The sequence below is a fragment of the Nycticebus coucang genome, chromosome 16, assembly GCF_027406575.1.
Source record: "Nycticebus coucang isolate mNycCou1 chromosome 16, mNycCou1.pri, whole genome shotgun sequence".
NCBI lineage: Eukaryota > Metazoa > Chordata > Mammalia > Primates > Lorisidae > Nycticebus > Nycticebus coucang.
Window position 1 is genome coordinate 95,305,311 of NC_069795.1, and position 16,471 is coordinate 95,321,781.

The 16,471-nt window shown below is 39.1% G+C and overlaps 1 protein-coding gene across 7 annotated transcripts in view; it reads left to right on the forward strand.

Moving 5' to 3' along the window:
• PEX5L (peroxisomal biogenesis factor 5 like) overlaps positions 1 to 16,471 on the forward strand; it is a 301,860-nt gene that overhangs the window by 209,682 nt on the left and 75,707 nt on the right. For all 7 annotated transcript variants that reach the window (XM_053565447.1, XM_053565448.1, XM_053565451.1 and 4 more), the window contains one exon: positions 3,902 to 3,997. In XM_053565447.1, coding sequence (XP_053421422.1) covers positions 3,902 to 3,997 — 96 coding nt within the window. The remainder of the gene's footprint in view (positions 1 to 3,901; positions 3,998 to 16,471) is intronic.

Genomic DNA, 16,471 nt, shown 5'->3' on the forward strand with positions numbered 1-16,471 from the left:
ATATACCCCATACAAATACATGTGTATGTGACAGGGTTGCACCATAATGTAACTATGCAGACCACGTGTGTGGAGAGCAGCTACTGTGTAGAGAGCAGCTTCTGAGTTGAAAGCAGCTACTCTGTTAAAAGCAGCTACTGTGTAGAAAGCAGCAGTATTGGAGGTAAAACAACACTTCATGAATTATAATTACTGGGTAAATGTAAAATCATGTACTGTAAAATCATCAACTACTGCAAATATATATATACATATATATATATATACCTGTACCCGGGAACTTAATCTGGATGCTGATTGGTCTTTGTATATTCAGCTGTGGTTGATGTGAATACTGCCCCCTTGTGATAGTAACAGGTATGTTAAAAAACAACACAGAGAATGGTAAATCATAGAAAACTTCAATGAACTGTATTGACTGAACTATGCCATGTGTCATCTTTTGTATTATTAAAGCTATTGTTATGTATCATTTTCATTAGCAAACCATCCCATGACAATGGATCATGTAGAGAAGAACATTAAGAAAAGAAAATATAGTGAGGATTTGTTACAGTATGGTTTTACCTCAATAATTACAGCAGGAATTGAGAAAGAGCCATGTGTTATTTGTTGGCAAGTTCTATCAGCTGAATCTATGAAGCCGAACAAACTAAAATGCCATTTTGATAGCAAGCATCTGAGCTTTGCCAGTAAGGAGACCGACCAACTATCTTAGATGCAGAGCTGATGGACTCAAGAAAGCCAGACTTGACACTGGTGTCAAGTACCACAAACAAAACACAGCAGCCCTTGAGGCTTCATATTTGGTGGCACTCAGAATCACCAGAGCTATGAAACCTCACACCATTCCTGAGGATTTACTGTTGCCAGCGGCCAAAGACATTGTTCGAGTTATGATCGGAGACGAACTTGTTACGAAATTGAGTGCAATTTCCTTATCTAACGACACTGTCCACAGAAGAATAGATGGTATGTCTGCTGATATTCTCGAGTGGGTAATCCAGGAAATTAAATTTGGTCCACTTCCAATATTTAGTATCCACCTTGATGAATCTACAGACATTGCAAACTGTTCACAGTTACCGGTTTACATGAGGTGTATTAATGATGGCGACTTTAAAGATGAGTTTCTCTTTTGCAAACCTCTTGAAACGACAACTACTGCACGCAATATATTTGACACAGTTGGTTCATTTCTGAAAGAGCATAAGATTTCTTAGGAAAAGGTTTGTGGTGTTTGTGCAGATGGTGCTCCAGCTATGCTAGGATGTCGATCTGGATTTCAACATTTGATGCTGATATGAGTCACCAAAAGTCATCGGAACTCACTGTATGATTCATCAGCAAATATTAGCAACAAAGAGGCTGCCACAATTGTTACAAGAAGCAATGAAAAGCGTCATAAGTTCTGTCAATTTTGTAAGGTGAGCACTTTAAACAGTCGACTGTTTTCACAACTGTGCAACAAGTTGGATGCACCAAACAGTGCTCTGCTATTTCACACTGAAGTGAGATGGCTGTTGAAAGGAAAAGTTTTAAAATGTGTTTTCAAGCTTCATGATGAACTCAAAGCATTTTTTAATCAGAAAACAAGATGGCAGTTCAAAGCACTTTTCAGCGATAAAAGCAAACTGCAGAAAATAGCTTGTTTGACATCTTTTCCATCTTGAATGAGTTGAATTTATCACTGCAAGGACCAAATACAACATGCCTCGATTTGTCTGAAAAGATCCAATCATTCCAAATGAAACTTCAGCTTTGGCAAAAAAAAAATTGGATGAAAATAAAATTTACATGTTGCTTACCTTATCTGCTTTCTTTGAGGAACATGACATTGACCCAGACAAAAGGATTATGATGATAATTTCTGTGAAAGAACACTTGCACGTGCTTGCAGACGAAATTTCAACGTACTTTCCAACTCTACCTGACACCCCATTTGCACTTGTCAGAAGCCCATTCACAAAGTTGAAGATGTTTCTGAGATAGCACAAGAAGAGTTCATTGACGTTATTAACAGTGATGCAGCGAGAACTGATTTCTCTACAATGCCAGTTACAAAATTCTGGATCAAGTGTTTGCAGTCATATCCTGTTTTGTCCATTTCCAACAACATATCTTTGTGAAACATATCTTTTCCAGCTTGTTGGTTATCAAGTCTAAATACAGAAGTAAACTTGTTGTAGAAAATGATCTTCATTGTGCTCTTGCAAAGACTGCCCGGAGAATTTCTGATCTGGTGAGAAAGATGCAATCTCAACCTTCACACTGATGTTGGCTTTTTACGCATACTGTTGCAAAATGTAGCAAACTGTTGTTACATTAAGACTGTTACCCATGCTATACCATACTTCAAGACAAAATTTCATTTATTTTTAATTAGAAATAAATATTTCACAATATATAATTACATATTGTTTTCTGATTAATCACTATGCTTTAATTATGCTCAATTTGTAACAATGAAAATACATCCTGCATGTCAGATATTTACATTATGATTCATAACAGTAGCAAAATTATAATTATGAAGTAGCAACGAAAATAATTTTATGGTTGGGGGTCACCGCAACATGAGGAACTGTATTAAAGGGTCGCAGCATTAGGAAGGTTGAGAATCACTGATCTAACACATGGGCCAAGAAGTCACCCATCCTGCCCTCCCTGCAATAAAAGGGGGTGGGAGGTTCCCTCCACCAGTCCCTCTTCTCCACTCCCCAAGGCCTCCTGTCTCTCCAGTGTGACCCTCATCCTGCAGCCTCCAGGTACATGTGGGTACCCAACACCGGTCAGGCCCTGTGCTAGGAATACAAAAGTTACCAGACAAAATCCCTGCCCTTCTGGACCCCACAGGATGGCAGGGAGATAAACAAAAAAACAGATAATTATATGAAGTAAAACAGGAAATGACCTAAATGTTCATGAAGAGGGATTTGAACAAACTACAGTGATTTCCTTACTGGGAAATCTCCTGGGAAAGAATAAGTTACATCCATTCATACTAAATGTATCTCCATGTATATCGTTGAGTGGGAAAAACAGTTAAGTTGCAGAATAGCATATTTATGTTTCAATTTTTTTTTGGAACACATGACTATACATGTGACTCTAGATGCATAAATGTTTATGTAACTGCAAAGCTCTAGTGCTATAACTCTTGTTTTCCATGATTGATTTTTTCAAAAAGAAAGTTTTCATTTTTTGTGAAATTAAAAATAATAACATGTTTTAAATTACAGCAGACTCTGAGGCAGAGTGGTATCTGAGAATATTTGCATTTAGCTAAGTTAAGATCTATATCACATTGCCTGTTAATTGTGGCAAAGCAGTTGGCTTAACAGATAGGATTTTTATCTAAGTGGCTCATTATTACTTAACAGAGAGAAATATCCTGAGAAATGAGACATAAGACAGTGCCAAGAGAGGAAGGCAAAGGAATCACAATTCGGCAGAAGTATTTTCTGTGCACGTATAGAGAAAAGCCTGGAAGCCACACTTCTATCTCTGCAGCTTTGATATTTTTACCTGAGACTGGCCCTCCTGACAAACTGAAAACTTGAATAGCAGTTCCTAGATCTAGCCTTCTAAGGGAGATCGTTGTACATCTTAGTTGGAAAGGTTTACTAAAATATCAATACCTGAAATCTGGAACAATTAAAATAGGATATTTAGGCGGTACAACCTGAAGATTGGTTTTAATACATCCAGGGCTGAGACATGCTCACTCACATTTTGACACCATCCCAGTTTAGGTGACATCATGCCTGCAAAGTATTCCAAAACTGTGATCAATTACAGATGACTGTTTCTTAAACTCTAGGGAAGTGAGAAAAAAATACCTGTATTTTTGTATTCTGTGATTCTAATATCATAAGACCATGTTTTTGGTCTATTTCAGGCTCGGCTGACCAAAGAACATCGCTGGGGAAGTGTGTTGCTTTCTAGAAACCACTCCTTAGAAGAAGAATTTGAAAGGGCAAAAGCAGCAGTGGAGGTAACTTCTTTTAAAAATTAGTTTTTTTCCATTTTATGCTTCTGACATTCAAAAAAATCAAACTTCAGCAGGGCCCAATAAAATGGATCTTGACTTATAGACAACGAAATAGTTATGATTATGATCATTAGAAAGAGACTTGTTTACAGAGACTTAACAAAGAACATTTGATTTCCCACCTAAATGATGAGTACATGTCACCTCTTATGCTATTTCTGTGAGAAGTTCTGTAGCAATGACTGTCTGGAGTGCTGGCTCAGAAATAACTCTGAGCCAGGTCTGGACTCCACGGTGAGCCCGTGACATGTGTTTGCTCAGCCTCTGGAGGCCGAGGTTCATGTCTCACATCTTTCTTTCTGAGATGTACCGTGTCTTGACGTCCCTGGGATACTGTATACTTTCCTAACTGGGGGGGCGGGGGGGACTTGTTTCGTTTTATTATTAAGAGTGTCTGAAACATTGTTGAAAATAGAACACTTTTTTTTTTTTTTAATTTAAACATTTTTTTTTTTTTTTTGTAGAGACAGAGTCTCACTTTATGGCCCTCGGTAGAGTGCCGTGGCCTCACACAGCTCACAGCAACCTCCAACTCCTGGGCTTAAGCAATTCTCTTGCCTCAGCCTCCCGAGTAGCTGGGACTACAGGCGCCCGCCACAACGCCCGGCTATATTTTGGTTGCAGTTTGGCCGGGGCCGGGTTTGAACCCACCACCCTCGGCATATGGGGCCGGCGCCTTACCGACTGAGCCACAGTCACTTGATTCGAACATGGATTTCCATATTTAGCCTCCTAATGAGAGAGACAGAGAGAGAAGAGGAAAAAGAAGTAAGAGAGACAGGAAGGAAGAGAAGCTCCTAAAAATCCTAAACAAAGAGAAAAAGCAGTTTTTTATCCATTTCCTTCCTGCTCACAGAGTGCATCACAGATGCTATCTCCTAGGCACATCAAAGCTTTGCTAGATTGCTATTTGAGAGTGGAGCTTTTCACCAAACTCAAGAATGAACTTGTTAGAACCTCCGTTTCCATTACTGATGTGAAATCTTGAAAAGGGAAAGCATTCTTGGCATACTTGGAATATGGTTCACTTATGTGGCTTCTCTTCCTAGAATTTGTATGAAATGATTATACTATGGGTGGTCTTTTAGAACTCTATACTTGAAGCATAAAAAAAAATTCTATTTTCAGTTTAATATTGAGGATTCTTTCAATTCTGGGAAAAAATTCCAGCCGAAATTTCCTATCATTATTCAGAAACCCAAGAAGAGAGCACTTATCTCATTATTCAATCTACCCAAATTTCTTCCTTAATTTTAACCTTTTTTAATAAAAAAAAAAAGCTAATGAATATTTAGAGCTCTTGAGCATGACCAACTGATATATTTGGCTGAGACCAGCTGAGTTCAATCAGATTGTTCAAAGGCATGGCGCCTGTAGCCCCATTTATTTTAAATGTAGGTTTCCCAAACATAAGAGCTAATTTAAATTTATCTTTTGAACTCCCACTGTTTGTAGCACACTGAATTTGCACTAAAAAGGTTGTTTAGAACCACAGAATCTTGGGTCAGTAAAGACATTAAAACTTACCTGCTTCCATTTATAAGAAAGGTAATGAATTCACAAAGACTTCATTAGAAAGTAACAGATCAATGAGGAAAAATAACTGTCTATCAGATATTTGTATTCACAAAATTATCTAATCTTAGTTTTGGTAGAGAGACCTTAGAAGTCATCTATTCCTATCAGGCACATAAACTAAAAAAAAAATTTTTCCTAAAATACTTGGCAAGTTATTACCCTGTTTCTATTTGAACTCTTCTAGTTGGGGATAATTCCTTTTCAGGAAAGTCCGTTTCAGTTTTGGACAGTACTAATCATCAAACTGTTCTTTCTTATGTTATGCTGAAATTAACTACCAGCAACTTCCAGGTTTGTTTGGTCTTGGTTTTGCTCTCTGGATATGGAAGAATTGGTTTAATCCCTTCTCTATGTGATGCCCACCTCACCCCAGCACGCCACATCTTTTCCTGGCTTCTCTTTGTCTATCCTGAGACTTGAGCTGTTATTACAACTTGTCACTAATAGCTACATAACCACATAATCTCATTAACCAATCTAGGCCTCAGTTTCCCCACCTCTGTGGTCCTTTTCAGCTACAAAATGGCTATAAATTACTTCAACTAGTTATTCTTTCAGCAAACAGGCTACCTACAGGTACTGATTATTGAATAGCTACTACATGTAAAGGATTGAGGCTACTTTAACTAGCTGTCTAACAATAGCCGTGTCCAGAGGACCAACTTGGACAAATCACTTGTTCCCTCTACTTTAGTTTCATATCATCTATAAATTGAAGGACTTGGATTTCTAAGACACTAAAAGCCTATGAGATTGAATGAAAAGAATTGTTAGTACAATATTCACAGCAAATCAAAAACTATAAGCAAACTTGCTTAACCAGAAGCCTATACCAAAAATCTTCCGCAAGGGAATGAGGAGAGATCATGGCAACCAGAAAGTGTGAACAGATGTAGATAAAACCAGGGGGGAGGGAGAAGGTAAGCCTATGGCAGATCCTACCTCCAAAACTTCACACATTCATAGACCATTTACTCCAGATATTGTTCTTACCCAGCATATTTTGTCAGTCCATAGCAGAAGACATAATCATGTGCATCAGGTGCCCCTGAGCCAGCCACTTCTTAGAATTTATGCTAGAGAAGTAATCATGAAAGTTTGCAATATTTTATCTATAGGGTTTGTTGAAATAGTGAAAACTTGAGAAAACCCAAGTGTCCCATGATAATTTAACTGAATTATATTAGAGCTGTATAGCAAAACACTATGTAACTATTAAAAACAACATTATAGAGAAATATATACGATCATGTGAAAATGTTTACTGATAATTGAAATAATTGCCCATATACTGACAGTTTTACAATATGATCTTAACTTCATAAAATGATAATAGTAAAATAACTAACATATTAAAGAAGGCACTATGAACCAGGCACGGAATCAGGGTCATTACACGGATTATCTCATCTAATCCTCACCACAGTCCTATGAAGAAGGTAACATTACTATCCCCATTTTGCAGATGAGAAATCTGAACTTAAAGACATTGCAGGCAGTCATTTGGCCTTTACACATATAAGCAGTTAAGATAGATTTAAAAGTGAACTACCCACATTAAGCAGGTTGAAAAGCCACAGTTCTCACCCAGAGTCAGTTTCTGGATTCTGATGCACTTCACTATATGAACACAAAGAATCTGTCCTGGTTCATTCAAGCTGCTATTACAAAATGACCTTAGATGCGGGGAGGGGGGTTATAAACAACAGGAATGTATTGCTCACAGTTCTGCAGGATGAAAAGCTCATATAAGACCCACTGTCTGGCAGGGGCCTGTTCCTCACAGATGGCGCCTTCTTACTATGTCCTTATATGGCAAAAGGGCAAAAGAGGCTGACAGACTCCCTCAGACACCTTCTCCATGGACACTAATCCCATTATTAGATCTCTGCCCTCCTGACCTAATCACCTCCCCAAGGACCCACCTCTTAATACCATCACTTTGGGGGTTAGGTTTTAACACATAAATTTGGGTGAGACACATATTCAGACCACAGCAGAACCTATGCCCACATGTTAACAGGAGTTATTCTTGGGTGGCTAGATTTGGAGTGATTTTTTTTTCTTCTATTGTATCTGTATTTTCCAAATGTTCTTTCATAAAGATGTACTATGTCACTAATCAAGGGGAAAATTGTAAGTTATAGACACTGTGGTGACATGTAAGACTCTTAAAAGAGCTAAAAGTGTTTTATTCTTCATTTCAAGATAAGTAAAGAATGGCACTGCAAATTGCCTTCGTCAGAGGCAGTTCTAAAAACTAGTGAGATACACATGAAAACCATTCCTGGAGCAAGCTGCATTTTCCTCCAAAGCTCTGCCTTGTATTTTTATATCATCTGATTCCAACATTCCGACTATTTCACATTCTATTCTTTTTTGTTGTTGTTGTTGTTGTCATCAATTGCCTCACAATTGGGCACCTGATCCTCTCCCCACTCCTCCTCCAGCTCCTCAGTCCCTTGCCAAGTTCCAGGGTCACGGCCTTTCCCTTGGTTCCTTTCCTACACCAAGTTCCTTGCCCACTGTCCTCACCTTTTCCCTGTGTGGAGAGCATTCTTCCCCCAAATCAGGTGACAGGCTCCTTCTTGCATTCAAGTTTTAGCTGGAGTGCCAATGCCTCAGAAAAGATGAACCTAACCACTCAATTGGTATCACATCATAGCTTTGGGGCTTTGTCATTCATCCTCATATTTATCATTGGGTCCTTTCTTGTTTGTTTTTATTTTTTTGTCTGATTATTACCTGTCTTTCTATTTCAAAATGAATCTCCATGCAAAAAGGGGCCTTGCTCTTGTTTACCACAGTACCTCAATATCTGGAACACTATCTGGTACCCAGCACATGCTTAAGTATTTGTTGAATGGATGAATGAATGGATGATTAATAATCCCTTAATATGGGTAACACTTCTTTCCTCTTATCTGTTGTTGTACAGAAAGTGCTATATAACTTTCTAACTAACACTATCTTCATTTTGATAGTTGTCATAATGATTCTGATTATGCCATACAGATTTCTACCTAGAACTGTGCTCAAGTTGTCTTGGTCTCAATGTCAGTGAGGCGGGTGTACTTATAAGAATGCAGGTAGCTCCAACCAGTCTTGCCATGGAGTAACATTATATTTGATATGGTATGAACTCATTTTTACTTGTATGTTGGGCGTGTAGTGGACCCCAACCTGGGACAGCGATCAACAAGGGAGACAGCACGGAGGAAAGGACAAAACTTACACCAAACTCAGTGTATAAAACTAGAAGCCTGTAAGGGCATACACTGTTCCCTGTGCCTGCTGGCAGCATGAGAATGATTGAGCCCCTGTCCTTTTTCCTGGAGTCTTTTTATTGGGTAGATAACACAGTGTATGTGCAAGGATGCACAGCCATCAGTAGTCAGCCTTCAAAGCTAAGTTAATGAGAGAGGGGAGATTACAGTCTCTAGGAAGGCTGGGTAAAGGGTAAACATGGTAGAACATCTGAAGAGCCAGGTAACAGTGCAAGCAAGAGGTGGGGGCAATAGCAACTCCCACCTCCTCAGACAGACATCTCAGCTTCTCTAGCCTAAGCTACTAGTTGATGGTCTCAGCTCCCTGCACTGCTGATTTCCACGTGCAGGGATAGTCACATAGACATTCTCCTGACTGGGCACCTTACCCTGAGATGGAAGGTCTGTGAGAAATTCAGCCTGTCCACCTCCCACTCTTGTACTACATGATACCTGACAACGTGCAATTTGACTAATTTTTTAGCTGACATGCCCTAAAATACAATATCTGTCCCTGAAGAAAATACAGCTAAGACCATACTCACATTTATTGCACATGGTAAATGACTAGGGAACCTGTTCCTATGCAAAGGCTGACATTGCTCAGGTGCATGCTCAACTGTTAGGTCTAACAAACATTGTATGTGTGGGGCTTTTTGCCTCCATATCTTACATTTTATTGAAAAATCATCCACATTTATCTCTAGTGTATTGTAAATTTAGGAGAAAGAGATGGTTATTTTTATTCTGAGCTTTTTAAAAAAATGCATCTTCCCTGAAGAAAGGGAAAAGGAGCCTCCTTATGGGTTTTCCTCATAGTCAACAGCCTAAATGCACTGTCAGCTATAGCACAGAAGCTGGGAAGGAGCTCCATGAGTTCAGTGGGGCCTGAAGCTGCCCCTGGGGAGTGGAGATCCCTACAGAGGACTGTGCTGCATCTGCAGAGGACAGAGAAGGTCACATGGGAAGTCAGCACACCTGCAGCCACAAAGCAAAAATACCTCCTTCATCACCATTAGCAGGGAGGGAAGGAAACGAACCAGCATCTGTTTTTGTGTTTACCTGGTGTCTAAGTGCCTCAACCTTTAGAATAAATTGAATTTAGCAACAAATTCCTCAGGCATGTTTAAGCTTCTTCTAGTGCTGGGGGCCAGCAATAGAAAATGGAATAAGCCCACCTTAATCCTAAAGGAGTAATTAAGGCGAAGAACCGCAGATATATACAAACCAGGCACGTGGCATAGTTATTATGGGTGTCTGGTGGCTTATCTGTCTCCTCCACGACCTCTTACGCCTCAAACTGTCTCATCCTTCTTCACCTTCCCAGCACCTACAAATTTTTGCTTAATAAATAAATGAACAAATTAACCATTTATTATTCCACTGTATTTATTTCCTCTAAGCATTTCTTCTCCAATGGGTGCTTAAGATATATAACAAACTTATTGACTAACAAAGAATGCACTTTTTGCCCCTAGAATCAAAGTTAGGTTCTGCTTAGCTCCAATATTATTATAATGCATGGTTCATGCATTTTAAGCTATGTTTTCACAGCTCTGCTTCTACCCTAGGGAGTTATTCTTATGAGCAAACTTTTTAAAGGAACAATAAACTAAGTAAATGAGAGAAATGAGGATGTATGGGCAAAGGAAAGTGCTGTCCAGTCGTCAGAAGCAAAAAGACATAGCATGACTCTAAATCCTTTGGCTAATTGGATAATCCTATTAAATTTTAATAAGATCCTAAAACTCCAGAGCTCTCAAGTCTTCCTGTCCACTGATTCTCTTCCCTGTGGATTTTACTTGGGGTGTCACTTGTGGTAGTTTAAAATGTCCACAAAGTCTATGATACTCCCTTCAAAATATGAGAGCTCAATTCCTCTCCTCTTGAGTGGGAGCTGGACCTGGTAACTCACTTCTAACTAACAACAAAGTGGAAGTCATGGTGTGTAACTCTGAAGATTAGGGCATAAAAGGTACTGTGTCCTCCTCGCTATTCTCCCTCAGTCAGTGCTCTGGGGAAACACAGCTGCCATGTCATGCAGACCCTTAGCAGACCACACAGGAGGAGCCCAGGGCTTCTGCCAACCAACAGCCAGTGAGGAACAAAGGCCACTGTCCATGCCACGTGAACAAGCCACGTGAGTGGATTCTCTAGACCCTGAGGGACCATGTTGACTGCAGCCCCAGCCAGAAGATTAATCCCACCTCATGAGAGATCCCCAGTCAGAGCTGGCCAGCTGAGATCCTCCTAAATTTCTGACCCTCAGAAACTGTGTGAGATAGTAAATGTCTGTTGTTTGAAGTTGCTGCACGTGGGAATAAGCTAATACACAGCAATAGAGAACCTTGGGGTCACTGTGCTCATGGCCTCCCCCGCCCACCACTCTTTCCCTCATCTTCATCCCTAACGTATTTCAATGCTGCAGCACAGAAACAGAGCATTCATTCATTGCCATTAGAATTTTTCAGACTATTCCCCAACTTCTGAGTGGTACTCCATTCATTCCTTCACAAAAATCTGGTTGGGGGGCTTGCTTTTTCCTCTGCACAGTGCCTAGACCTAACCTCACTTCATAACTATTTTCATTGAAAACAACTTTCTGACTTTCCATTTCTGTGTCCTATTGCAAAGGACACAGCCTTCAAGATAACTTCTCCTCAGGGTCCAGGCTAACTTTCCTCCAAAAGCATTTTATAAAAAATCGCAGTAAATTGGTAACGACTGTTACAAGAAAATGGACAATGAAAGAGTTCAGTGCTAACTGGTAATTCCTTGTTCTAGAAATACAGGTAACATTCAGACAGCTATGGTCTGGATGGCTGTGCCCCCCCAAAATCCACAGGTTGAAGCCTAATCCCCAATAGTTGGCATTAAGAGGTAGGGCCTTGGGCTAGGTCCAGAGGGTGGAGCCCTTATGAATGGGAATGGGGCCTTTATAAAAGAGACCTTGGGGGGCTCCCTCACCCCTTTTGCCACAGGAAGACACAATAAGGAAGCACCATTGTCAATGAGGAACAGGCCTCAACAGACACTGAATCTGCTAGCTTTGATCTTGGACTTCTCCTATGTTTAAAAGCTGCTTAGTTTATAGTATTTTTGTTATAGTAGCCTGAACAGGCTAAGATAGTAACTTTTTAATCTCTCTTTAACTAGGAGATGCCATATTCAAAACAACACAGCTTTTAAACCCAGCTCCAGTGACAGAAACTTAAAACTGCTTCCCATATAGAAACTTTGTTTTCACTGGAAGCTGTTCCTAGTGTACATATACTGCAGGCTCCTTGGAAATGCTAAATGATTGGATTCTTGAGCTTCTTTTATTAATATAGGATTGCACAAGAAACTGCTGGCTTGGGTGCCCTCCTGCCAAGAAGATTATCTGTCTCCAGTACCCATTGTATTTCCTTCTCTGACAGTCTTAGTGCCTCTTTGAAACAGGTGGAAGAGATTAATGGATTAAACGCTACTTAAATCATTCTCACTTAGATTCAATATCCAAAAAAGAGAAAATCTTCTGATGACATTATTAAAACATTTTGGGGGGCAATATTAAGGGCATCTTGATGTCAGCTGTATAAGATGTAGATTTCCCAATCTTAGCTTGTCACCTTAGCTAACCAGCTTCCCATGTCAAAAGCACATAGATCACATAAAGATTAGGTGTGCTGTGAGTTCACTGGGAGACCGGCAGAAGTTCCTTTACTCTCATGTTGATCATATTTCCTTCTGTTTTAAATAAAATTTGATTTCTAGAACAATATGAAATATGGATAAGAACAATTATAAGTGGCTTGTGAATAACCCTAAGAGAGGATGGGAAGAAAGTATAAAGTAAGATAGTCTTAGATAAATTTATGGGTAAGTGGTCAATTAAAAGGAAGAGAGATATTTAGAGCCCACCTCTAATTTTTTTAGGTCAGTTATGAATACAACTCAGTCTTCTAGATGATTAGATTTGTAGACTAGCTCCAGGTCAAAAAGTAGCTTGGAAAATTCTCTGAACTTTGAATCTGAGAAATTCAGGATGTGCATTCTAGATACGATCTCATAGGTGTTAGGGTGGGGACTCTAGAATTTTTGACATAAAGATTAGGATAGAAAGAAGTAAAAAGTTTATTTTTTCCAAGAGTGAGGAAAGGGTACATAAAAGAAAGAAGTGTCACAAGGCTAAGGGGTTAGGGACTTTCCTGGAGATAAAGAGAAAGAAAAAACATTATTGTAAACTGTTAACACTAGAGGGCTGTGAACTGGCTGTGTCTGTTTTTCTTTTTTCTTTTCCTACAATGCTGGCTTATCAATCTCCTTGCAGTGTGGGTCTGGCAGGAACTGGGGCTTTGGGCTCCTTCTATCTGCTTAGGGTCTATTTAAGTGTTATAAAACAAACTCTCAAATAAAACAATTTAATCCCCAGGTGAGTAATTAAACAAAGAGATAGTTACCAGGCTGTGATCTTTCTCTTCAAAGGGACAGGTGTATGCTATGAGTTTTCTCCTTTTTCTCTTTTTTATTACATATTTTTTTCTGTTAGTTTATTAGTAATGTTGCCCTTTTAGTCAACAAATACATATTGAGCAAATAAGTGGAGAAAGGTGGACATGAAAAGATATAAACTCTGATCCAGCCTTGAACAGTTACCAACTATTCTGCACTTCTGTCTGACCCCTGGCAGGACCAGGACAATAATTTGTACTCTGTCTTCTTCGAAGAGATTCTCTGAGAATAGTGAGACTGCAGGTTGAAAGTAGTTCAAACCATTTATTGGAAGGCCCTGTGCCCAGGAATCACATACATGTATTAAACTTACATGAAAAAAGTAAAGTACTATAATAATATATGTAAGAAAAGTTGCAAACTGGACATGGATCTGAGTCCTAATCTTAACAATATGGAATTTAGGCCAAAGTAACCGGATAATGGTGTTGGCGGTGCTGTCTTCCTGTCTCAACGTTACCAGTTTACTTGTACCGAGATCCTGAAACTATGTCCACAGGCACAAGAACTTAAAGAGCAAGAGGAAGTGAAAGGAAAATTAGGGCAAGGAAACAGATAAAAGAAATCACTCATGAGGAAGAATCAGCAGAAAACTCCAGGCAACATGAAGAACCAGTCCAGAACAACCCCGCCAAGGGACCATGAGGTAGCTACTGCAGATGATTCCACCTATGAAGAAATGCTAGGAATGACAGAAAGGGAATTTAGAATACACATGTTGAAAACAATGAAAGAAATGATGGAAACAATGAAGGAAACTGCTAATAAAGTGGAAAATAACCAAAAGGAAATCCAAAAACAGAATCAAATAAGAGATGAACGATATGAAGAATATAAAAAGGATATAGCAGAGCTGAAGGATCTGAAACAGTCAATCAGGGAACTTAAAGATGCAATGGAAAGTATCAGCAACAGATTAGACCATGCAGAAGGAAGAATTTCAGAGGTAGAACACAAAGTTTTTGAGATCACTCAGATAGTAAAACAGGCAGAAAAGAAGAGAGAGAAAGCAGAACGTTCACTGTCAGAATTACGGGACTTTATGAAGCGTTCCAACATACGAGTTATAGGAATTCCAGAAGGGGAAGAAGAATGCCCCAGAGGAAAGGAAGCCATACTAGAGAATATTATAAAAGAAAATTTCCCAAATATCACCAAAGATTCGGACACACTGCTTTCAGAGGGCTATCGGACCCCAGGTCGCCTCAACTCTAACTGAGCTTCTCCAAGACACATTGTGATGAACCTGTCCAAAGTCAAGACAAAAGAAAAGATTCTGCAAGCGGCCAGGAGTAAGCGCCAGTTGACCTACATGGGCAAATCCATCAGAGTGACTGTAGACTTCTCTAATGGAACTTTCCAAGCAAGAAGACAAGGGTCATCTACCTTTAATCTACTTAAACAGAACAATTTCCAGCCCAGAATTCTGTACCCTGCTAAGCTAAGCTTCAAAATTGATGGAGAAATCAAATCATTTATGGATATACAAACATTGAGGAAATTCGCCACAACAAGACCAGCTCTACAGGAAATACTTCAACCTGTTCTGCACACTGACCACCACAATGGATCAACAGCAAAGTAAGAACTCAGAAATTAAAGGACAGAACCTAACCTCCACACTGAGGCAAAAGATAAAACTAAGCAATGGACTCTCACAAAATAAGATGAATAGAATACTGCCACACTTATCAATTATCTCAATAAATGTTAATGGCTTGAATTCCCCACTGAAGAGACACAGATTGGCTGACTGGATTAAAAAACACAAGCCATCCATTTGCTGTCTGCAAGAAACACACCTGGCTTCAAAAGACAAATTAAAGCTCCGAGTCAAGGGTTGGAAGACAATTTTTCAGGCAAATGGAATTCAGAAGAAAAGAGGAGTTGCAATCTTATTTTCAGATACATGTGGATTTAAAGCAACTAAAGTCAAAAAAGACAAAGATGGTCACTTTATATTGGTAAAGGGAAAAATACAACAAGAAGACATTTCAATTCTAAATATCTATGCACCCAATTTAAATGCTCCCAGATTCTTGAAGCAGACCTTACTCAGTCTGAGCAATATGATATCTGATAATACCATAATAACAGGGGACCTTAACACTCCTCTTACAGAGCTGGGCAGATCCTCTAAACAGAAATTAAACAAGGATATAAGAGATTTAAATGAGACCCTAGAACAAGTGTGCTTGATAGACGCATATAGAACACTCCATCCCAAAGATAAAGAATATACATTCTTCTCATCACCCCATGGAACATTCTCCAAAATTGACCATATCCTGGGACACAAAACAAACATCAACAGAATCAAAAGAATTGAAATTTTACATTGTATCTTCTCAGACCATAAGGCACTAAAGGTGGAACTCAACTCTAACAAAAATGCTCGACCCCACCCAAAGGCATGGAAATTAAACAATCTTCTGTTGAATAACAGATGGGTGCAAGAAGAAATAAAACAGGAAATCATTAACTTCCTTGAGCATAACAACAATGAAGACACAAGCTACCAAAACCTGTGGGATACTGCAAAAGCAGTTTTGAGAGGAAAATTCATTGCTTTAGATGCCTACATTCGAAAAACAGAAAGAGAGTACATCAACAATCTCACAAGAGATCTTATGGAATTGGAAAAAGAAGAACAATCTAAGCCTAAACTCAGTAGAAGAAAAGAAATATCCAAAATCAAATCAGAGATCAATGAAATTGAAAACAAAAGAATCATTCAGAAAATTAATGAAACAAGGAGTTGGTTTTTTGAAAAAATAAATAAAATAGATAAACCATTGGCCAGACTAACAAGGAATAGAAAAGTAAAATCTCTAGTAACCTCAATCAGAAATGATAAAGGGGAAATAACAACTGATCCCACAGAGATGCAAGAGATCGTCTCTGAATACTACCAGAAACTCTATGCCCAGAAATTTGACAATGTGAAAGAAATGGATCAATATTTGGAATCACACCCTCTCCCTAGACTCAGCCGGGAAGAAATAGAGCTCCTGAACAGACCAATTTCAAGCACTGAGATCAAAGAAACAATAAAAAAGCTTCCAACCAAAAAATGCCC